The following is a 25,370-nucleotide window of genomic DNA, read 5'->3' as shown; positions in this document are numbered from 1 at the left end:
GATTCTGAGCACATAATTTGTAGTTTGTAAGTGGTTGACAGCTAGTTATTTAGGATTTCTTGTAAATCTGTCTTAAAATGTAATACTAGATCTGGGGTGGCCTGGTGGGACGGCTGGCAGTGGAAAATTTCCCGTATTTTTAAATCCAAAACTTGACAGCTATGCTGCTACTCTCAAAGCCTCTGTAGGTGTCCGACCCACCACGACACAAACGCTCTCATATCCGATGCATGGGAGCCATGAATGGACGCCGTGCTCGGCTGCGGTAAATCACCGTTAATCCAGCGCCAATGTGCAACAACAGAAGAGCACAATCGCGTGAATAAAACGGCCGGACCGGCGGGAGGGAAGCGCTCATCGGCTTGCAGCTCTTTAGTGTGGCTGCAGGCCAGCGTGAGCTGCAACTTCCGTCTAAATCCAGCTTTTCATTGGGGGGGGACCAGAAGCTCTTCAGACATTTTATTTAGCGGCTCTCTTTGTTCATAAGAGTGTGTTTCACAGCTCTCGAACCTCTCAAATAAATAAATACAAACACGCCTCCCAGTTTTGCTACATGATGTGTAAATATATATAAATACTCTATATAAAAACAATGACTATTATTACATTTTCCTCGTGACTAAGTGGGACAAAACTATGTAGTACAAACCGTTGTTTGTACTACATAATACTAAAGATAAGTGCAGAGCTTGCTCTCCCATCCCGTATTTATTTATTTATGTAAAATGCTCCATGACGACGGCAAAGTTAATATCTACATGATAATTAAAACTAACTCCAGATTAATGGGCTGCTTTCATATTCTCTTTAACGTGACACCCTGCATTCAGCCGTCGGAGATGGTGATGGATCTGAATTAGCACCTCGGAGCAACACAACCTACCTGACTCCAGCTGATCTGCCTGAAAGCAGCTCAGTGAGCCAGGCAGGAATTTCTTCACCAGCTTGGAAATTAACTAAATGAAGGTAACAGAGACGTGCGGCATGCTCGGCCAATCAAGAGTTCAGCTGCAGGAATGATGACTTCCAGCAACTGAGGTTCAGCACTGTGAGAAACTGTGCTAAATGTTGACACCTGCTGGTCGAGCAGAGTTACTGCAGCCTGAGATAAATAAACTATTGTGGACTTCATCTCTGGATCTCTAATGTCATCTGGGAGGACTTATTTGGAGGAATTCAGGGGGAATGTGAAGGAAGAGATAGTAACAGACACCTCCTCTGTAACATACAGACTAACCATGACAAACATCAGCCCCTGGTCATGATGTCTGGAAGTGTTTTCTAGTACTTGCATGGAATAATAACAATCATCAAGGTCTTTATTCTAAAGCTGCTTGTGTGTGAATATGTGTAATATGTGACCCCTGACCTGGGACAACAACAATCACAGAAACAACAACACATGATATATTACACAGCCAGCAAACGGCCCGGTTTGTTTGTTCTGGAGGACGCAGATGTGTCCTAACACGAAGTCAAGGACAAAAGACATCAGCAAAGATGTCGGAGAGGCAACGACTGCTGCCCGTGGATGTAGTTGGGGTTATAATAAGGCCATTTCCACACTATATTAGGTGGAGAGAGTGGCGACGGGCTTTGCCTGTCCAAATGATTCACAGAGCTATGTGATCCTGGGTGACTGCCAGTGACTAATCAGCCTTGGTCCTCCAGACTGAGAGCGACTCGACTGACCCAGATAGATGAACTCCCGCTACAGAGTCCAGAGGTCGATGTCCAGGGGTACCATGGCCTCCTGGTCCTGGCTACATGGGTCACATACAGGGTTTCACCCCCCTGTGGGTCCCTGGAGGGTCAGCTGTAGAGCATTTTGGCCAAAAGTTGACGGATCGTGCACGAGTCTTGCATGCAACTTAACTCAAAAGGTTGCGAGGAGAAAGACTGTTTTGGTTTGATAAAACATGGCAGCAACGATCAACTTTGTGCACATGTATCTGAGTATTCTTCAGTTTTCTTATTCGTAACTGACCACATGGTCCAGGTGCTGTCACTAGGGGTAGGCAAAAATATCGATATGGCAATATATCGCGATACTTTTCCAGCCGATTCAATATCGATATTAAAAATTTGAATATCGATTTTTTTATTTTTATTTTTTTTCTTTTTTATCCCCGATTTTTTTCCCATTATATCACCCAGTGCTCCTACCTAAGTGACAGCCCTGCACTGAGCTCAGGTTTTATTTCACGTTTTATTTCATTTTATAATTTATTTTTTATATAACACAATTGCCTGTCCTTAAAAAATGAAAAATAATGGACAGAGGTTTATTTATTTATGGATTTATATCTATACTGACTGATCACTGTGCCTGTCCTTGGTTTTAGTACCATCTTTCTTGTGTTTATTATCATTTGCCACATAATTAAAGCAACCTCATACTAAATTTAATGTTAATTTCATATGATGTAAATAATATGAAAAACATATACAAATAAGTTGTAACTTTAGCTTGTATAGTTATAATAAAACATTGTTTTGACTCAGTTTGTCCCATGAATTGTCACTATAATCTGATGAACGTGCAACTCGGATTTTAAGATCCATCACTATCATCTGATGTACATATATACAACTTGGATTTTAAGATGTGTAATGCATTTTTAAATTTTTCGGTGAACTATGTAGAATATAATAATCGGGATATCGCATAATCGGGATATCGCAATGTGTATCGTATCGTGGCTCAAGTATCGTGATGCGTATCATATCGTGAGGTCCTTCCCAATACCCACCCCTAACCACAATGTGGTCTACAAGCTCTGCTCCTTCAATGCTGCTAGATGTTGTGCATCTTTTATCAGTCTGTTGTGGAGATTCACTCACATCTGCAGTCATCTGTTGGAGGAGCAGCATCAGAACCAGAGACTTGCAGAAACTGAACAAGATGCTTCAGAGAGCCATCTCGGCTCTGGAGCTTCTGGAGCTCATCAGCATGTGTTCAGTCAGAAGTTCTGCAGATCCGCTGCAGGAGACGCCGCCTGTCTCCAGCCACAATCATCTGCAATGACTCATTTCTTGGCGCGGGCTATTTTAAAAAGTATTTTGAGGTTCAGAAACGGCGGTAGAAAGGAATGAGAGCTGATTTCACCAATCCAACCACATGATGGAAAGAATGAGGTCACAAACACAAGCTGCTGAGCTGTGCTTCCTTTAAAGGTAGCATAAGTCACCCTCAGGGGTTTAGTGGGGAGCTCAGTCATCTGGGAGGAGTTTAGCCGAGTCACCGCTCCTTTGTAAGGAACCAGTGGAGGAGGCTCAGGCATCTGGTCAGGAGGAGACCTCAGGTCAGACCCAGGACTCTCTGGAGGGACGACATGCTCCCAGATGTTTGAGGAACGCTGCAGCGTCGCTGCCTTGATATTATTCTAACGAAACACTTCAGCTTCACATGTTGTTGAATTAAGTGGAGACAATATTTGGCTGCTTCCTGCAGAGCTGATAGTTTGTTGCACACTGAGACGAGCCAGCTGTTGGTGAACGCTGCCACAGCTGGCTGTCGCTTTAATGTCAACGGCATCCCGAGAGGAGGAAGTCAGGGTTCTGGGTTAGAAACTGCGTAGAATCACTCTTCTTACACCCCCCTCTCATGCTGAGTAAGTTAGATCCTCAGCGTTTCACGGGACACACAGACGGACAGATATCCCAGCACAGCAAACGGGCACCGACCTGGAAGTGGAGGATGATGGTCCAGATGAGCCCCAACGTCAGCTTGGGGTTCCCGTCAGTGATGTCATCGTTCCTGATATTTACAAGTTTGACCTGCGAGGACAGACGAGAGAGTTTATCAGAGGCAGTATTTACACAAACATTAGGACGTGTCAACACCTCGGGACTCGTGCATACCTGTCTCTGTTTGAGGAAGTCTAGCGCTATTTGCACATTCTGCAGTCGATGAAATCTCATTCGCCCCTTTTCTCTCGGCTGCAAGGAAACAAAGACGGAAGAAAAAAAACGTATCGTGAGCGAAGCAAGACATCAGAAAATCTCATTTAGTTCCAAACACAAGTGCAGAACAGTGAATCTGAATTGAGACAATTTCAGTCAGCAGTGCAGCGGAGCCCTAACAAAGAACTGTGGACCGGACCGAGCCGGCGTCGCATTAATCCTCTCATCAGACCGTTTTTTGTCTTTTCTTCACACGTGAGCAGACGCACAAACACTTAGCCGCATGTTTAGGTGGAGAAAAGAGAAAAATCACACACTTTTGCTGCAAAACGGATCAAAACGGTGCAGGATGCATGTGAGGGGTCCACGCAGGACGACCCGTCGCTGAGCGGGGGGGGTCGGTGGCAGACAAACCTTGTCACGTGTTAGATTGTGCACACTTGTGTCTCTTCAGCGTTAGTTTGCTGCTTTGAACTCATTAGGATGTTAAATCAAAAATATGCAAACAGGAAAACTCCAGTGTCTGATTGTTCTGACATCTCAGACTGTGGCGTGTCGAGTTCATGCAGGAAAGCTGAACTCTGTTGAGTGGAAACATCTGTCAGCCCATCCCATAATCTGATGTCTCTCCATCCGTCGGAGCGGAGGAGAAGATGCCAAACAGAGGTGGAGCTGCGGTGTTGTCACCCAACAGAGACGGTGATGTCACAGCACGCTCATGCGGCCTCACAGCGCCCCCTGCTGGGCGGGGGCTGAAGCTGCGGTGGGTGGGGTCGGAGGTGGGGGGGTGCTACATACTCCCTGAGCTCCTTCCTCCTCCTCCTGCTCCTCCCCTCCCAGCGGGATGAGGGGGGGCGCCCGCAGGGTGTACACTCTTTTCTGTGGGGGGCCACTCCGCTGTTGCTATAGTAACGGAAGGGTGGAAATGCACAAGAAACAGAGGGAGGGAAAAGGAAAGAGAGATGTAATGAGAGAATCGTAGTACCAGAGAATGAGAAAAAGAAGGACCAGAGAAATAAAAAAAAAAGGAAGAGTGTGAGAGTGGAGGTTGACATGAGATGGAGATCTGACGAGTCCACAACTCGCCCCCCCGAGGGACACTGGTGACACCTCTGTGATTCTGCAAATGAATGAATGGATCTGGGAGCATCGGAGGTAAAGGTGCACACAACCCCTTGTTTATTCACAGGGAAAAAGGTCGACAGCAAGTCGGGCTTTTCTTCAGTTTTGTACATAAATACTGGTAACACAGCTGCAGCAGGGTTGCAACGAGCTCAGCAGCATCACTTTTCTAGCACTTCAGACTCCGTTCACCTCTCCCACGTCTGTTACACGACGTAAACTGATCAAATGTTTTATCTGAAGGAGGAACCTCTGACACGCCGTGACGTCAGGATTCAGCAGACGTATGAGGAGACCCACTGGGCCGGCTAACGTAGCTAACGTAGCTAACGAAGCTCTGGTTTAACACGGTAAAGACCTAGAGCTAAACTCGAGGTTGAACCTGACCCGTCAGAGAAAAGACAGGTTCAGCTTCGGTTTCTGACCCTTTTTCAGTATATAACTTTAATCAGTATACAGGACTGTCTCAGAAAATTAGAATATTGTGATAAAGTCCTTTATTTTCTGTAATGCAAAAATGTCATACATTCTGGATTCATTACAAATCAACTGAAATATTGCAAGCCTTTTATTATTTTAATATTGCTGATCATGGTTTACAGCTTAAGAAAACTCAAATATCCTATCTCAAAAAATGTGAATATTCTGGGAATCTTAAATCTTAAACTGTAAGCCATGATCAGCAATATTAAAATAATAAAAGGCTTGCAATATTTCAGTTGATTTGTAATGAATCCAGAATGTATGACATTTTTGTTTTTTTTAATTGCATTACAGAAAATAAAGAACTTTATCACAATATTCTAATTTTCTGACACAGTCCTGTATTTGAAAGGAACATTTTGAAATCTTGAAAACAAGATTTCACATCCATCAAAAAGAAAAAGAAAAAAACTAAAACAAAAAATAAAAAAGGCCTTGTTCTGACTCTTGATGTCGTTAAAGTATCTGAAAGGGAGCTAATGTGACGACTGCACCTCGGCCATCCGACTAATCACTCAGTCTGGATCATCCTGAACTCCCAGTAACTGAACCGACACTTAAAGAGCTGCTTTGTAACACACTGACGCAGAAATCAGCAGATCCCAGCAGATCCCGGCAGCATCGACGAGCGATGGATGTCAGCGGTACGATGCTGCGGTTAAACCTGAAGCCACATGGCAGCAGTACTGGGGTTCAAGGTGCCAAAGGAGCTTCACAAACGTCAGGTTACCATAACGACGATGCATTTGGCCCACCGTTGTCTCTTCCGTCTTTGCTGACTCATGTGATGACGAAGATTAATACCAGGCGTAAACAAACTAATTCCCAAAAATGAAATTGAAATCCTAGACTTCACAGTTCTGCGAAATAGCTGAACCCCATCCAAATCGAGATGCATTGTGGGAGATGTCATTATGGCTCATACTTATTTCCAGAACAGTCCAGGTGGATGAGGATCTGTGCGTGTTCTGGCGGGCTGGTTCTGGCCCGTGGCACTTGGGATTGACATGTTTTATTCTGCTGTCCTGTCAGGTTGCATCACACAGGTGAGTGAACGCAGCCCCATCAGCTGGTCTCCTCCATCTGTGTGTGTGTGTGTGTGTGTGTGTGTGTGTGTGTGTGTGTGTGTGTGTGTGTGTGTGTGTGTGTGTGTGTGTGTGTGTGTGTGTGTGTGTGTGAGAGAGAGGACAGAGTCAGCAGCTTGCTCGTCTGGACCTGCGGCACTTTGCTGTCCGAGTGTTTCATCAGCATCTTACATCATCAGGCCGCTGAAGGACAGCTGCTGATCCCACGTTTCCGCTTTGGTGCCTGCTGACCTCGACAGACTCACCTGAATATTTCAGGACTTTAACCCCCCCCCCCCCCCCGAACTGTTACGCAACCCTCCCAGGACTAGGATGCTAGGGCTGGGCGATATGGAACAAAAGTCATATCTCGATATTTTCTAGCTGAATGGCGATACTCGATATATATCTCTATTTTTTCTGTGCCTTAATTGGGGTTTCCCCCAAAGCATTATAGCATAGCATCTCTGTTAGCTTCATTTTTTCTGAGGCAAACCCTTAAAAAAACAGTCAGTTTTAATACAAAGCCTCGTGCCAAATGTCACACAGGTTCCTTTATTAACAGAGGTCTGCACAATATGTATAAAACAAATGAAATAAAAATAAACTGCCTGCATATATAGAATAAAAATGCTTCTTGAATAAAATAAAACAAATATCCCTTTCCTGCATAACAATTAAATTAAAATACACTGTGCAATTAATACAATGTAGACAGTAACAGGCAGACTTTTCCACTGAGGTTGACAGTTGTGCAAATAACAAAACATTTGTGCAAATCTCAAATAAAACATTCAAGTCAATTTGTCACAAAATAAGCTATATTTCGTACCATATCGCGTTTGAAAATATATCGATATATATTAAAATCTCGATATATCGCCCAGCCCTAGTGGATGCGGTGAGGCGGTGTGTGTTCGTACCAGCGTGACTCCAGAGAGGACCTCCAGCAGGGAGATCAGGTTGTGTCCATCCCTCAGGTCCTCGTACAGGTCTGTGATGTGCTTCCTCACCTGCGGGGGGGGACAGGAGGACAAAAACAAAAAGTTAAATCCACCCTTCAGCCACCCTTGTGCTGACATCTGTCAGCCCGGTTCCACAGCTGACATGGCCGGCAGCAGCGGTTGCCATGCCAACAGAGACGGAGCACCAGCTGTGGCCTCTTGACTCTGTTGTCACAACAATGTTTCCACAACCAGTGGGGTGGGGGGGCATGGGGGGGCAACGCTGCCTCCGGTGGCGGCTGCTGACACGGTGACTCAGCAGCCTGATCAGCAACAACGCTCGCTCTGTTTCAGACGGAGGGACGGGCCGAGACCGGGACATAACGGATCAGCCGAGCAGTGAAAAGTGAATTATGGATTACCAGGAAAAAGGAAACTACAGAGAAAAGATCTAATTATATAACTGACGTTTTCTCATATGTGTAATGGACCAAATAATTCAGAATAAATAACATCTTTTTAAAGTCTTTCCAGCTTGATATTTTTTAATAAATAAAAGCATTTCAGCAGGAGGATTTTATTTTATTTTTTAAATGAGAGACAGAAGCTGGCGTGCAACAAAGGTCAAACTTTCCCCACAAAGACATTTGTCCACTTGCATCACATCACTGAAAGCTGCACTACCAGAACCGACCAGCAGAGGGAGAGACGGGCGCAACAGCTGGGTCAAGGGATGTTTCTCCAGCTGACCCCGGTGTCATACTGTCAACAATATCCACTACACATCTGGATGTTAATATAATCATGATCCTCACTTTTCTGAAGCCTCGTCTACAAGTATAAATAAAAATGATCAGTCCTGAGCAACATCTTGTGGAAATTGTCTCCTCTTTCCCGTCTGTTGCAGCCTCCCTTTGTTTGGGGAACGTCAGCTGCTCTCTGTGAGTGAGACGATGGAGAAAGTGTTAATTAGACGACCGGGAAGGAGGCGCGGGTTCAGCGCCTCACTTTGTCTAATTGTGCCTCATTATGTCAGCTTGTGTTTGGTTTCCAGTCAGTTCAGAGGGACGAAGGAGGAGGACGTGGTTACTGGAAGTTCACCAGATGAACTGGCTTAAACCCAAACACTACAAATAAATACTAAATTCTTACTGTAGAAGCAGGTCAACTACTCTTCCTCCTCTCATCAGAGATGTTCTGATATCGTACTTTCCCTCCAAATTACTGCTCCAACCGTTCAATTATGAAGTAAAACTTTTCAATGTTTATCCAGCACGATTGACCCTCCGTCAAGCCCCGCCCCCGTTGCTAGGTCGGACAACTGTCATCTCTGCCATCCACTTCCAATGCAAAAACTGGGTTTTACGTCACTTTATTTCTAATTATTGGACCAAAGAAAATCAACAGAAACTAGATATAAATAAAAAGGAACACTTCGGGTACCGTGGAGTTTAAAAAACAGGTTTTCGGCGAAAACAAGATATTTTGATTCGTTTAGCTGATAGCACGGTGGAAGGTCCACATAGCTTCATCCAAAACTGACATTTTTCGTAATTTTGGGATAAAATGTATTTCTGTGATTCTCTCTTTTACCAGTGCCGAGCACACCGCTTAACCATTTTAAGATAAATTAAAAAAAACAGGCTTTCACGGTTGTAGCTATGGGTTGTAGCTGCTGCCGAGCTGACTTTGTTTTTTGCAGTACGGATCGGATTTCTGCCAGTTTGGGGATAAAAGATACTCTGCACCCTCACAACATTACAAGTGTTCCTCTTTACTAATACAAAGTTTTAAAAAAAAATAATCCAGTGATTGAAATGTTGATACAAGGCAAGTAAAAACTACACTTTTTCCATTGATGTGAATGAGAGAGATGGCCGTTTGGTCCAACGGAGCAACGGAGGATGATGTTTCTGATTGGTCAGTCAGGAACCAATCAGAACGCTGACAGAACGCTGACAAAAGGGTCAATTGTACAATTTTCCCTCAACTGATGCAGATTTCCAGCATTTTGGGGGGATTTCTCTTGTTTCTGGAAAGCTAAGTCCACACCGGCTGCTGCGGCTCCGCCGTGCTCCCTTCAAGTCCTCATGACCTTTGACCTGGAGGCTCCTGAATAGGGGTGGGTATTGGGAAGGACCTCACGATACGATACGCATCACGATACTTGAGCCACGATACGATACACATTGCGATATCCCGATTATGCGATATCCCGATTATTATATTCTACATAGTTCACCGAAAAATTTAAAAATGCATTACACATCTTAAAATCCAAGTTGTATATATGTCAGATGATATATGTATGTACATCAGATGATAGTGATGGATCTTAAAATCCAAGTTGCACGTTCATCAGATTATAGTGACAATTCATGGGACAAACTGAGTCAAAACAATGTTTTATTATAACTATACAATCTAAAGTTACAACATATTTGTATATGTTTTTCATATTATTTACATCATATGAAATTAACATTAAATTTAGTATGAGGTTGCTTTAATTATGTGGCAAATGATAATAAACACAAGAAAGATGGGTACTAAAACCAAGGACAGGCACAGTGATCAGTCAGTATAGATATAAATCCATGAATAAATAAACCTCTTTCCATTTTTTAAGGACAGGCAATTGTGTTATATAAAAAATAAATTATAAAATGAAATAAAACGTGAAATAAAACCGGAGCTCAGTGCAGGGCCCTCCCAGGGTTGGTAGAGAGTGGCAATGCCCAGGACTGTCACTTAGGTAGGAGCACTGGGTGATATAATGGGAAAAAAATCATGGATAAAAAATATTAAAAAAAAAAAAAAAAAAAAAAAAAAAAAAAAAAATCAATATTCAAATTTTGAATATCGATATTGAATCGGCTGGAAAAGTATCGCGATATATTGCCATATCGATATTTTTGCCCACCCCTACTCCTGAGCCACTTGTTTTACATCTGGCAGTATTTGTGGAAACCGCATCCTTGCATGTGGAGCGTCCCGGTGCATGACACCACCACATCACCTACATGATGCCGATACCAGACGGCAGAACCAGCACATCTCACTGCTTCTCCACCCGCCGACTCAGAGACCCCTCCACACACACAACAATGTGTTCGCACCTGAGCATGAAGTAACACCAGACTGGAGACTCGGAGCAAACGAGGTGAGCGGCGACGACGTCACCTGGCAGGTAGCTGAGAGTCTCCGTCCTCCCTTTTCTTTCAGGTGTTTTTTTTGCCTCTTTCTCTTCATAATCTTTTTCTATTTTCGTCCAATATTTAACTTTAATCTCAGCTGCAAGGGTGGAGATTTAGAGGGTGGAGGTTTACAGAATCATCGGTTGTGGCAGGAAGCCTGAGTCAGTTTGAGACGTCACTTCTTTATTTCACTAAACATCAGAAGCTTTTATTATTCTCTCTTTCCTCCGAGTCACGACCAGTGTTGGGGTAGTTACTCAAAAAAAGTAATCCATTAAATATTACTAGTTACTTTTAAAAAAAGTAATCCCTTACACTACTTAGTTACTGGTTGCTGAAAGTAACTAGTTACATTACTAGTTACATTACTCCGTAATATCACCTGAGCTGCACCATAACTCGATTGCCAATGAACAACATTTACAGGACTGTCTCAGAGATTAGAATATTGTGATTTTCTGTAATGCAATTACAAAAACAAAATTGTCACACATTCTCGATTCATTACAAATCAACTGAAATATTGCAAGCCTTTTATTATTTTAATATTGCTGATCATGGCTTACAGCTTAAGAAAACTCAAATATCCTATCTCAAAAAATTAGAATATTCTGGGAATCTTAATCTTAAACTGTAAGCCAAAATCAGCAATATTAAAATAATAAAAGGCTTGCAATATTTCAGTTGATTTGTAATGAATCCAGAATGGATGACATTTTAGTTTTTTTTTTTTTTAAATTGCATAACAGAAAATAAAGAACTTTATCAAAATATTCAAATTTTCTGAGACAGTCCTGTAGTTGGAACGTTATTACTGCAGTGCCCAGATCAGCACCAGAAGTCCCGTCAAATCCCGTAAAATCCTGTAAAATCACGTTAAAGGCGGATTTCTGCGTTACACCAACGCAGACCTTACGGCGTAGGGCAAGCGGCGACACGCACCGTACGGTGTGTGTCGCCGCGTACCCTACGCCGTAGGCACTGCGTCGATTTAACGCGGAACCATAAATCAGCCTCAAGTCAGACAAGTGTTGCAGCGCAACGCGTGAAGACGCATGAAAGGCAAGTTTGATTTTCTTTTCTGTTCTCCCGTTCTACATGTAGCTGAAAAGCTTAAAGTAACTAAAGTAACGTATTTTTTCTTGTCTTAGAGTAACTATAACGGGATTACCCAAATTACAACTGTAACGCGTTACATTACTGCGTTACTGGCGAATGTAATCTCGTTACAGTAACGCGTTACTTTGTTACTTTGTAACGCGTTACACCCAACACTGGTCACGACAAACGTAAATAGTTCGGATCAGACCCACATCTACACAGACTTGCTGGTGGAACATCTGGATCTCCAGGCGACACTTTCCTCGACGTCCCCTTAGCTCCACTTACGGCAAATCTAAACGCATCAGTGTACATTTTACCATATCTTCTATTCTCTTCAACCACTACGGCTGGCGGTAAACGATTATTTTTAAAACGATTAATCGGGCGATTATTTTATTTATTACTCGACTAATCTAATGAGTAATTGGACGATTATTCTAACGATTATTTTGTCTGTTGTTCGAGTAATAAATCGGACAACAGATCGACTAATAATAATAATGATGATCATTTTCTTTTGCAAAGAAAATAAAAATATAAAATAAAAAAGCCAACCTGTTTACTTTAACAGTCCAACAAAAATCTTTACCAAATTACAAGATTAAAAAAATGCAGTGCAAATTACCCTTTTAACAGTGTTAAAAATACCACGTTAAAAATAATATATTTGGATAAAACATATCCATATCCAAGCATATATTTTGCTATTATTATCCGCCCACGAGAGACGGGGGGGACGGGGGGGACTCTGCTCTGCTCAAGATGCTCCAGCATCGCTGGTCTGGTATCAACTCCAAAAGGCATTTGGGACTAAATTTAAAGTATTAATTCATTTAATTTAAAGATACTTTTGATGACTTAGGGCTGTTTTTTGGGGCTTTTTGCAGGACTTTGTTGGGCTGTGAGGAGGTCGCAGTCTCAGTCTCATTCTGCAAAAAACTGTTTGTTTTGGGTGACGTCAACAAAAAAATGACAGACGATATTTTGAAGTTGACGCATCGCTACAGGTCTGTCGTCCCCGGGTGGTCTCCTCCTCTTCCTCCTCCTCCTCCTGCCTGGCAGCTCCGCCTCTAGCATCCTTCCAACAGTGTATTCACATCCCTCCTCTCTTTCTTCTGATGTTTCCTCATCCCGTCATCCTTCCTTCATCACCTCTGAGGAATAATCAACCTCCAGCTCTGCTCTACTTTTCTGTCACCCCAGTTCCTCCGTGGACGCTCTGTTGTAGACACTCTAACGCTACAAAGACACCTTCCTCTGACCTTCCTGAAGCCTGTGAAGTACTTCCTGGATTCAGATATTACAGAAGGTTAAAGATACGAGTGCAGCTTTGATATGAAACCACAGTGAAGCTCCAGCAGCTAAAAAGCGGGCCTCGCCTCTGCCGGCTGCTCTCGCTCTTTATCTCTGACCTACATTTCCAGCCAGCGGTTGGTCCAGCGCCGCCAGCTGATACCGAGCTCCGTTTTCAGGGTGGGCCGTGACGACAGTTGCTCCAGAGTTATGGGGTCAGACGGACGCTTCCTCGCCAGGTCATGTGACCGAAATACCCTGCATTCCCTTTCTCCTCAGAAACCCAGCGCCTGCGTGAGTGACAAGTGATACGACCCACTGTCCTTCACGGATCCGACAGAAACATGGGAGAACACGTGAGGAAAAAGACCGCCGTCGGTAATAAACCAATGCTTCCCTCCATCTTTAGGGATGATTTATACATATAAAATAAAAGAGATGACAATCTTATTCTTTATTTACTTCATCAAACTTGAGCCAAAAAAAGTTCTGCAAGTATCTGAAGTCAAAGAGCAAGCTTTCACCTTTCATCAAAACATGAGCTTTCTGCTAAACTGACATGGCATTGTTTGCAGTTTCTCTAGACTTTGATTCAGCAGTTCTTCCTGTACCGAGATATTTGGAGATCTGACAGATCCGGTTCATCCACCATCTTTTTGTTAATGCACCAACTGTTTAACCATCGTGCTCTCGTTTCCAAGGCTGGACCTCAACACTGACGTATCCTGACATTCAGTTTTCAGACACCTGAAAGCGACAGACCCAAACTTGCAAATTGCAAAAGAAAGAACGAAGAAAAAAGTGAATATCTGCTAATCTTGAAAAGCTTTGCGGTAACCTAGCAACTGCCGCCCTACAAGGACACATTTAACAAGTGTCAACCTCAAGGAAACCACTGAATAACTAAAAAGCAAAAGAGGAAGCGTGATGGGACAGATGCTCATCCATCGATGTGATTAAGCTGTTTAACTCCTTGATCAGATCAGTGGCAGGAGATGAATCCCAGAGGCAGAATGTCATCTGCTGAATCTGAATTGTGTAATTTCCTGTGCAGCAGCAGTTAATCTGGCAGGACAGATCTTTACTGAAGCCATTACTCTGCCCCCGATAGTTCCCTTACAAGACTTTTTCAGCTCGTGGACTTTCAAACATCTTCTCCAAGAACTCTGAACTCATAATCGTCCATGCAGAAGAAGAGCAGCACCGGGATCACAAACTGAAACCCGCCAACGTTTTATTTTGAAGCTCCCGTAAAAAAAACCCAAAATAAACAAGAATCTGAACGCAGCACAAACCTTGATGAGATGCTTGTTGACCCATTTTGTGAAGGTTTTCTTCTGCACCCGGTCCCGCTCATCTGAGGAGAAAAGAGAGAGAAAGAGGAAGGAGGTCAATGACGTTCCAGTTAATCCAGCAAGCCGACGTTGCGCGTATGAGCCCGGTAATGATGCTCCAGGAGCTTCTGGAAGTTTCATTTGGATTTGAAGGAGTTTAAGAAAACTAAAGTTCCTGTTTCTGGCTCACACACACTTGCAGTCACACATTTTCACTTCATGAAGAGGAACTGATCACTGGGGTGGTCGGGTCAACGCCGCGGCACACGTGTGTTTCATGCTCAGCACTGGCTAACCAACACTCATCCTGTTCTTGGAAAACGCCCCAGGTCTCCGTGAGAACATAAATGCAGCAAGAAATTACCAAAAACTAGGAAAGAACAAATACACGAGCAAATCAAAGCTCACAACAACATGAATTTATATAAATTTACTGGAAAACGACTTTATGACATCACAAGCTGACTGAACACCATCACATCCGTTCAGACGGGACAGAAAAATGAAAATCACATTAATCAAACATGCACTGATGTCTAATCAATATTTTGTACTGAAACTGCAGCAGCAGGGGAACTAAGCTTTTTGTATAGCTCCGCCCCCAATACCCCCCCTCCTCCAGAGACCGGTGGACTAACTGGTGGACCTGGGTCTCCCACATGTTTCCTGTGGGCCCTCATACATCCACGGCCCCTGACCTCAGCACCGGCGCCCCACAGGGCCGTGTGCTGAGCCCCCTGTTCAACACCCATGACTGCCCCCCCACCTACAACACTATCACCGTCGTCAGATTGCATGGCGAGGGTGGTGGACTCCTGTTTCCTGGGGCGTGAACACCTCTGAGCTACACGAGGCCCAGCAGAGGCTGAACTTCCTGAGGTACCGAGGCAGAACTTCTCAAAGACAGCTGGCGTCCCATCGGTGCTCCGTCGAGAGCTTCTGAACCTGCTGCATTTGCATGTTGCAGCAGCTGCACGGTAGCTCGGAGGAAGGTGCTCCCGAGGGTCGTCAGAACGACTCTGGGGACTGACGCCCCTCTGCAAACTCTAGAAGGATGGCACGCCTCCCCCCCCAACAGCTCGTCAAGGCAGCATCATTACTGAGATACATTTTCTTTAGCAGGATACAGGATTGCCTTTGTATCTAATCTGTACGTCCAGTTTCTTAAATCCTTTTCTGAATAAATAACTAATTAAACAGATGCATCCACTCTTCAGTGAATGATTCTCTTTGCTGGTTTAACTTTCTTTGTAATTGCTGACTAGTCTGACATCACCTTCCAGCTAAGCCGCGCTTTTTGTTTGTTTTTCTGCTCCGTTGGAGCCGCTGATACGAAACAGGTCACCTTGTTCTTTACGTGACATCAACTTGCCCTGATGTTTACTGTATTTGAACTCAGATTCTCAATGTCACTAAACATTGCTGCTTCTTCTTCTTCCTGTCCCTCGTTCGTTTCTAAATATTACAGATTAGTCGTTTCCGTCGTGCTTGAGGCGAGGTGTGATCTGCGGGCCGGAGGAGTGAAGCGGGCCGACCAGGAATAGAGCCTGAAGCTGAGCCTCAGCCGTGTTATCTCCTCTCCCCCCCGCCTCACGGCTTTCCTCTGCCAACGTTGGCCCCGGAGAAAACCCAGACCCACATCCAGATCTGTCTTCCTGCCATTCATTCAAATATCTGACATTGTGGCGGTCAAACCGTCTTTATCTAACTAACCAGGTCACATGTTCCTCCAGATGAGCACGAGGAGGAATTCAAGCTGGCAGGACAGGAAGGTAAAATAAATCATGCCTCCAGATCAAAAATATTCCCAGATATAAATAAAATGAGTCTCCAGATCGACGACTGGATTGGGATCATCTACGAGATCTATGTTATGGAGAAGATCTCTTCCTCCCTCAAGGTTGAGAAAGAAAACTTTGATAAGATCTGGTCCAAATGGACTGAGTATGTGAAACCAATCACATCTGATTTCATGTGAACTATTTTTTTATGTGATGTAATGATTGTAAACATGGGTGCGCTCCCTGGTTTTGTTTTTATATTTTTTTTTATTTTTCTGTATTGTTTTTGATTACTGTTCATAAAAAATGCCTGGAGGACAGTAGGGACAAAATCATTTAAGTTAAAGATTGAATGTAAAAACGTGTAAGATGGAATACTGCTGTTCTAAATAAAAGGAGAATAAAAAAATAAAAAAAGAGTCTCCAGAAACAAAATCAATGAGCTAAAGAGACAGATGACGATTTTCCCTCCCAGCCAATCAGGCTGCATGTTTACTGGTTGTCATGGCAAAGATGCGGGTATCACTTCCCTCTCTTACACCTGCATAAACTAACCTTCTGAGATGGAGATTTGCTTTAAGGATAAACAGGAATCAAATTTGTCATGTGGTTAAAGGTCAGAGTTGCAGACACACCCAAGTGCACTTGAAGGGAAAAACTGAACAAGAACAAACTGTTGAACCCGCTTTTGCAATACAGTTTCACCACGACACACCTCCCTCCGCAAACCTGCCGGAGTAGCTGAGCGGGTTGACTCGGAGGAAACACCCGCCTTGGCCCCGACAACCCGGATGTGTCATGAATCTGTGACCAGACGTGTCACCACATTTACCAGAGCTGGAGGCGAGGGAGTGAATGACAGCCACAGAAAGGTTTTTCTACAGAGGAGAGCTCTGTTAGGCTGCACACACCCCCCCCCCTCTCCTCCACGTCGTATAAAGGTGCTTTCAAACGCTGATGATGTAACCTCCTCAGCATGAGAGGGGAGTGTAGGAAGTAAAGTTACTTTTGTCAACAAAAATTATGACTAAATATTGTCGTCAACGAACCTTTAACACCTGAGGAAAATGAGGCGAGACGCAACAAAAATGCTGGTCATGTTTCAATAACGATAATAAAATATGTAATGCTAAAATGTGTCTTCATTTTCGTTGACCAAAACCAGACGAAATGCAAAACCAAAGATGCTTAATCTCCATGTTTTCAGTAGTTTCCTCTGGTTTAGTTCTGCTGCTGGGTGACGTCACATCCTCAATCCCAGTCGCTGCCCGCGGGGAATCAGATCCAGAAGATGCAGCTGCAGAGTTAGAGGCTGATGCCGTTAACGCAGAACTCTAGGTTCACGTCAATTAAAAACAAAGTAACATAGAGAAACGCAGGGATCTGCTCTGGGGCTGGAGAAGGAGAACCATCTTTGGAGACACTTTCCTACATAGATGTGGAAAAAAAAACCCAATGTGTCTTTGAAGAAGAAAAAGACGGGGAGAAATGGAGAAAAATAAACATGTTGTAAACTCAAATTAGAGTCTTCTGTATCAGGAATGAATGTATTCTTGAGTCTATAAGGTAACAATAATATAATAAGATAACATTGTTTGAATTGTAAATTGGGTTTGGCTAAATACAGTCTTTGACTAAAACTAGACTAAAATGGTCCTGGACAATTCTGACTAAAGTGCTCAGACTTTTAGTCGACGGAAACTTGACAAACTTGAAACATGACTAAAATTAATAAAACTCAAATGATAGCTTGACCCAAAGGCTGGACTAAAACTAAAACAGGCTGCCAACAACAACACCACCACTGTCTAACCACAACAACACTTCCACCCACGGGGATCAACGGAGGTACAGCTGCTCTCGTCGTCGCCGTGCGTGCAGCAGTTCAAACGCGGCGTTAGGAAGCACGTGGCAGCGGGAGGCGATCGTAAACAGACCCCCGCCCACCTGCCGGGACGCACACTAACCTGCACAGCACATGAGCGAGTACAGGTGCGCGTTGAGATGACCTTCGTTCCGGTAGTCGGGCCACATTAGTGCACCGCGGTGCCGCTTCTCTCCCTCTTTCACTCTCTCTCTGCTCAGGGCTTCATTCGGCGCCACGGGAGAATTAATCCACGGCAGAAGTCAGATAATAATAGCAGCAGGACGTCAGTGGCAGCGACACGCCTCCCGAGCGGCTGCCGGGGCGAGCGCCGCCCGGCGTGAGTCAGGTTCACCTCCCCGTGGTTTGGGCCGCTGTCAGTCGGTCCGTCTCCTGCAGCAGCTGTCCCACGTGTGAGTGTCAGAGTCAGCGGTGGCAGCGGCGGCTCCTCCCCCCCGCGGCTGAGCTCCACTTCCTCCCCCGTTCCCAGGCCGCGGCTCTGCAGAGCTGAGGGGCGCACGGCTCTCTGCTGACTTGTCCTGGGGGGGGGGCTGGTCTTTCAGGTCTGACGGCGTTTCCCTGAACGCCCGTGTCTGCTCTGAGTGATGTAATCCACTCGGGCTTTGGAAAACACAGAAGTGTTCAAACAAACACGAGCTTGTTCTGCAGAAAACACACACATGGATGACACGAGCCAGACACAGCAGCAGCAGCTCCGTTTCCCTTGTTTCCTCGGCTCCTTTCACAGGTTTCCTCTCCTTAAGAGGCAAACAACACTGCTGCCTCTTGATTAGATCAGTAGCTTTACTAGGAAAACAGAAGAAGAGGTCGGGACGGACTTTGGTCCTTTGGTCCCATGGAGAGAAGGCTGGGCAGCACTTGTGACGCGATGTAATTTAATTGCGAAACTGCAGGAAGTCCGAGCCGAGAGGCACCGGGGTTGATGACGGAGTAATATGCCTGGCTCAGATCCAGATTTATGCTTTCCAGGCAGAGACGTAAGCACCGTCGCGGCCGGCCGAATCGCACGCTGCTATGAAACGTCTCTCCCTTCCCGCCGCTCTGAGCTCTGACATCGCTGCGCTCAAACTTTGTAGAGAATCTTGTGAATAATTTCTGGCGAGGCGTGGAGGAGAGGCCGAGCGCCTGCGGCGCCGGAGACTCGGCATTAGAGCGTCCAGGTGAGCACACACCTGACCAGACCGGACTGTCTGGTCACAACGAGCTCAGACGGAGGAACGCCGGCCTCCTCCTCCTCCTCCTCCTCCTCCGTCGTCGTCGTTACTCTTACATCCTTTTCGTCTTTGCTCCCTTTCCCCGTCAGGTTCTTCTCCTCCTTCATTCAGCGGCGGATCTCTCCTCCTCTTCCTGTATCCAAGAGACCATCAACACTAAAAATACCAGACGGAGCTTACGCCTCTAATACCGCGCAACATGCTTATCCCTCGCTCCCTCCTTCTCTCCCATTTTCACCTCTAATCTGCCCCGGCCTCTCCTCCTCCTCCTCCTCCTTCTCCTCGTCTTCCACTGTTCTGCCTTTCTCCTCCTGTGATGAGATTACCATTATGAGTGGGAGGGATGTCTCCGAGTGTCCCCGTTCCTCTAATAGCCCGGCGCAAAGAGAAAGGGAGCGTGAACGACTCTGCGTGTTGTCATCCTCCTCTTTCACTTTCTCTTTTGGTCCTGCTGCAGACGAGTTGGTTCCCAGGGTCCATTTGTTCCTTCTGCCTGGCACCGGCCTCCACGTCTTCGTCTCTGCCCAGTTCCCTCCTCCTCCTCTCCCAGAGATATTTTAGGAGGAAACACTTGCATCAAGAATTGAAACGATAAAAGTTCGAGTCGTAGACTTCTAAAACTGAAATCTTGCAGCCGTCCAGTTAGGACACAAGTCCAGTCCATCAGATCAAGATCACGATCCCAGTATCAGCAGCTTCACGTCAAAGCAGACCGGATAAAGGAACCAGTAACGACGAATAAACGCCATCAGGCTTTTAGGTTAAAGACAGAATTCACTTTAAATGAGCAATATAAGAGAAGTCAATGGTACAATCTGCGTAAAAGTTTGTTTTTTAGCTTGGACTAAAAGGAACTTTTCTTTCAGGAAAATGCTCCAAGATTGGTCACTAAAAGCTGAGGACACAGCACACTTAGTACGCGGACAACACCACCGTCATCGGCCTGATCCGGGAGGGTGACGAGTCTGTGTACAGACAGGAGGTGGAACGGCTGGTCCACTGGTGCAGTCAGAACCACCTGGAGCTGAACCCGCTCAAGACTGTGGAGATGACAGTGGACTTCAGAAAAAACCCACTGCCACTTACCATCCTCAACAGCACCGTCTCCTCCACAGACTCCTTCAGGTTGTACTTCCTGCGTCAGTTCAGGAAGTTTAACCTGCTACAGCAGCTGTTGATCACCTCCTACTCTGCCATCATCCAGTCTGTTCTCTGCACTTCCATCACTGTCTGGTTCGGATCGGCCACCAAATTAGACAGGCACAGACTGCAACGGACAATCAGATCTGCAGAGAGGATAATTGGGACTAACCTCCCGTCTATCCAGGACCTGTACCGGTCCAGGACCAGGAAACAGGCAGGTATCATCTCTGCAGACCCCTCACACCGAGGACACAGACTGGTTGAACTCTTCCCTCTGGACGGCGCTACAGAGCTCTGTACGCTAAAACCTCCAGACTCAGAGACAGTTTCTTCCCCCAAGCTGTTGCTCTGATGAACTCTCATCACTCAACAGTCATCTGTGCAATAATAATAACCACGATCATATGTTGTAACAATGCACTTTTCAATAATCATATTCATATCTACCTCATTCTGAATCAGAATCAGAAAAAGGTTTATTGCCAAGTAGGACTGGGTGATATATCAAGATTTTAATATATATCGATATATTTTCAAACGTGATATGGTACGAGACAATATTGTTTATATCGATTATTTAATTTTTTATTTTTTTTTTATTTTGATATAGCTTATTTTGTGACAAATTGACTTGAATGTTTTATTTGAGATTTGCACAAATGTTTTGTTATTTGCACAACTGTCAACCTCAGTGGAAAAGTCTGCCTGCTACTGTCTACATTGTATTAATTGCACAGTGTATTTTAATGTAATTGTTATGCAGGAAAGGGATATTTGTTTTATTTTATTCAAGAAGCATTTTTATTCTATATATGCAGGCAGTTTATTTTTATTTCATTTGTTTTATACATTTTGATATTGTGCAGACCTCTGTTAATAAAGGTACCTGTGTGACATTTGGCACGAGGCTTTGTATTAAAACTGACTGTTTTTTTAAGGGTTTGCCTCAGAAAAAAATGAAGCTAACAGAGATGCTATGCTATAATGCTTTGGGGGAAACCCCAATTAAGGCACAGAAAAAATATCGATATATATCGAGTATCGCCATTCAGATAGAAAATATCGAGATATGACTTTTGGTCCATATCGCCCAGCCCTATTGCCAAGTTTGTTAAGAAAACACAAATAAGGAATTTGTTGTGGTGATTGGTGCACCATTCACTTTTTATAAATTGGATATATGTTAATAAGAGCTGTTATGGAGTGAAAAGTATAAACGTAAAAACACAAAGACACTGACGATCATGTACTTTAACGTCTTTGATGTCTGTAATAGTTGGAACACCTAAGAGACACATTCATACACATGCCCAACCGTGCACAACCAGAGTTCAGTGCTTTGGATATTTCAGCTTGAATTTCAAAATGTTATATTAGTTCAATGAAGTTCATAGTATCTATATATATATATATTTCTTCTGTTATCAGACACAGTTTGTCATGACATACCTGAAAAACGTCAGGTACATCATGACAAACTATGCGTCTGATGACAGAAGAAATTAAACAAGCTAAAATGATTTGTTTACTACAAGATCTGTTGCAATTTATTTCCTTTTTGCACTTTAAATGGATATTTAAAGCCCTATTTGAATTTTTTATTTCTTAGTTATTGAATTTATACAATTTATTGCAAATAAGGGTACCTCACGATTCGATTCGATTTCGATTATTGGAGCTTCGATTCTTCGATTATAACGATTGTCGATTCGATTATTGGAGCTTCGATTCTTCGATTATTGTGATTTTTAATTCTTTTTTCCATACAAGATTGATTTTGTCTTCATCTGTGGCTACATTTGTAAATAAATAGCCAATCAATTAACTCAGTTCCTCTAACAACACTCATTAAGTAAATAACAAGGTTGTTTGAACATTTGACATGTATTTTTCAAAGACACAAAATAATTTATTTTATGACTATGTAAACATTTGCTCTTTGACTTACTTAACTTTGACCAGGGAAAGCTGCACTTGCATGAGAGCGCCCTCTATTGGTGGAAAACACTGAAAACGGTCAAGCCCTGGATTTAATGAGTTCATTAATTCAAGTAAACCAGATATGAACTTAGTGTAAACATATCTGCCATATTTCAAGTGAACAATAAGAAATGTGCATTCTTGAAAATGAAATGATTCAGCAGCTTATTCAGTCTGGAATCTGGATAGGATAACTTAAAAAAAAAAATATATATATATATATATATATATATATATTTTTTTTTTTTTTTTTTTTAATAAATCGATTCTTAATCGTCACGTGACGCATCGCGATGCATCAACACATCGATGAATTGCACCCACCTCTAGTATTTGGTTGTTTATGCCCAAAGAAGGAATGTTTTGTTGGACACCAGAATAACTAGTGCCATGTTTTTGCCTTTAAATATGTTTAAAAGTATGAAAACATTAAAATGTTCAGTTATAATTTCATAAATTGTCTATATTTCCTCTCTTTATAAACTCTGTCTTGGGGTTAAATTAGCATGAAACGCTAAAAATCAAATTTTCAAAAATTAAAAACCAAAAAACACAGAAAATGAAAAAAAAAAACTGATTTCATAGGGTCCTATCAGAGTTTATCTGCCGCTCAGTGGTCATGACATCCAAAAATACCCCCCCACCCCCCAAACCTCATGAAAACCAACTTCCTCTGAGTCATTCAACGTGAACAGGAAACTGAAACAGTCGGTTAAACATCTGCCAAGTAAAAGCTAAACAACTGAAGGGCTGCCTGTGAACCCGCAACCCTCTAAAAACCATCGACCGTAACTGAAGACAAGAAACTTCACAGTCAAGAACATCGTGGTGGTTCTTCCAGACCCACAGGGACACGTTGTGATGGCGTCTGTCATCCCGGCTGGTGTTTATGCTCCTAATTGGGATGATGATACATTTATGGATAGTATAACCTAATCTGAACCTGGTGGTGACCTGAACTGTGTAATTGATCAACTATTGGATCGCTTGAATCCAAAAATCAACAACTGTTTCAAAAGTGGTTCGGTCGATATCACTTTTAATGGATGAAATGAGGATAGTTGCTCCCTGCCGGTTTTTCTTTCTCTTTTTCCTCCACTCCTCCATTCGTACAGTAGGATAGACTAGTTCTTTATTGATCGGGCATTTCTTCACCATGTTACTAAAACTGATCATCTACTATAGTTGAGTGTTTTGGTTGATCTTTCGTTCCCTCCTGGGAAACTGGACAAAACTCTCTTGACAGATAATTGATTCCTTCTGTGACTTAATTTCCAAGCAAATTGATGAATTTGTTGAGTCCAACACAAAGGATGATGTTTCTCCCTCGTTACTCTGGGAAACATTGAAACCTGTAATACGGGGTGAGATTGTTTCGTATTCCATCAAATTGAAAAACGACAGAGGTCTCTTGGATATGTTTTTGAGGATGGTGAGAAGGCCGGTCGCCTCTTAGCTCATTGGTTTACTAAAACTTATACAGGTGTGAATCAGCAGATGGTGACAATGTCCACCCCCCCCCCGACTCACATCAGTGGGTAAGTGGTAAATCACCTGGTCGAGATGAGTACCTGATTTAATTTTTTAAGACATTTTCTAATAAAATATCTCCGCTTTTGCTTGACATGTTTAAGGATTCTTCGTCTCAGGGTTCTCTATTGCCGACGTTGACTGAAGTGTTGATCACCATATTACTTAAAAGGAAACCTATTATGAAAAACAGGTTTTTTCTTGCTTTGACATATATAAAGTGGTCTCCCCTCAGCCTGCCAACTCAGAGGAGGAGGAAAGCAACCAAATTCTGCAGTGTCTGTACAGCCGCCTGGATGAGCCGTCCAGTGTGATGTGGCTTCTACGAGCCGTTCAGATTCTGTTACGTAACGACGGGAGCGATTTACATAGGTTGGCCTCTGATGCGTGAAACCACGCCTACTAGGGCTGGGCGATATATCGAGATGTTAATATATATCGATATATTTTCAAACACGATATGGTACCAGACAATATCGTTTATATCGATTTAAAAAAAAAAAAAAAAAAAAAAATTTAATGATTGAACAAATTGACTTGAATGTTTTATTTGAGATTTGCACAAATGTTTTGTTATTTGCACAACTGTCAACCTCAGTGGAAAAGTCTGCCTGTTACTGTCTACATTATATTAATTGCACAGTGTATTTTAATTTAATTGTTATGCAGGAAAGGGATATTTGTTTTATTTTATTCAAGAAGCATTTTATTCTATATATGCAGGCAGTTTATTTTTATTTAATTTGTTTTATACATTTTGATATTGTGCAGACCTCTGTTAACAAAGGTACCTGTGTGACATTTGGCACGAGGCTTTGTATTAAAACTGACTGTTTTTTTAAGGGTTTGCCTCAGAAAAAAATGAAGCTAACAGAGATGCTATGCTATAATGCTTTGGGGGAAACCCCAATTAAGGCACATAAAAAATATCGAGATATATATCGAGTATCGCCATTTAGCTAGAAAATATCGAGATATGACTTTTGGTCCATATCGCCCAGCCCTAACGCCCACAACTAACTCTGGCCGGAACAACAACAACAAGTCCGCCGGCCGGAGCTTCCGCCATTGTTTCGTAGCGGTGTATCGTGTCATTCAGTCAGCCAATCAGCACAGTGCCCTATTATTATAGCCTCCCCGCCCACTCATGAGAATTAGGTTAGAGAATGGGAAGATAAAGACATGGCTCAGAGCCTGATTTTCTAATTTATTTAGAATTTAGCAAAAACAATCAGACAAAGACATTCAAGGCCCGTTCAAAAAAGGTATAAGTTGCCATAATAGGTCCCCTTTAAAACTGGTAAAGATGAGACAGAATGTGGTTGATATAATTTCTCTCATCAATTGGGATGTGAAGGTTTTAGCAAAGCCTCTCGTCCTGGCGCCTTGA

The 25,370-nt window shown here is 43.3% G+C and overlaps 1 protein-coding gene across 6 annotated transcripts in view; it reads right to left on the bottom strand.

The window, feature by feature from the left end:
* macf1a (microtubule actin crosslinking factor 1a) overlaps positions 1-25,370 on the bottom strand; it is a 263,047-nt gene that overhangs the window by 134,834 nt on the left and 102,843 nt on the right. For 4 of the 6 annotated variants that reach the window (XM_061741356.1, XM_061741358.1, XM_061741361.1 and 1 more), the window contains 5 exons: positions 14,409-14,470; positions 7,499-7,588; positions 4,705-4,809; positions 3,865-3,942; positions 3,688-3,780 (listed from right to left, as the gene is read on the bottom strand). In XM_061741356.1, the coding sequence (XP_061597340.1) occupies positions 3,688-3,780; positions 3,865-3,942; positions 4,705-4,809; positions 7,499-7,588; positions 14,409-14,470 (428 nt within the window). Of the gene's footprint in view, positions 1-3,687; positions 3,781-3,864; positions 3,943-4,704; positions 4,810-7,498; positions 7,589-14,408; positions 14,471-18,195; positions 18,916-25,370 lie in introns of those variants that run through there. The other 2 variants (XM_061741359.1, XM_061741357.1) reach the window with 2 other exon arrangements.

Source organism: Cololabis saira, chromosome 15 (assembly GCF_033807715.1).
Source record: "Cololabis saira isolate AMF1-May2022 chromosome 15, fColSai1.1, whole genome shotgun sequence".
Lineage (NCBI taxonomy): Eukaryota > Metazoa > Chordata > Actinopteri > Beloniformes > Belonidae > Cololabis > Cololabis saira.
The sequence above is the reverse complement of the archived record's forward strand: the minus strand, read 5'-3'. Positions and strand labels throughout refer to the sequence as shown.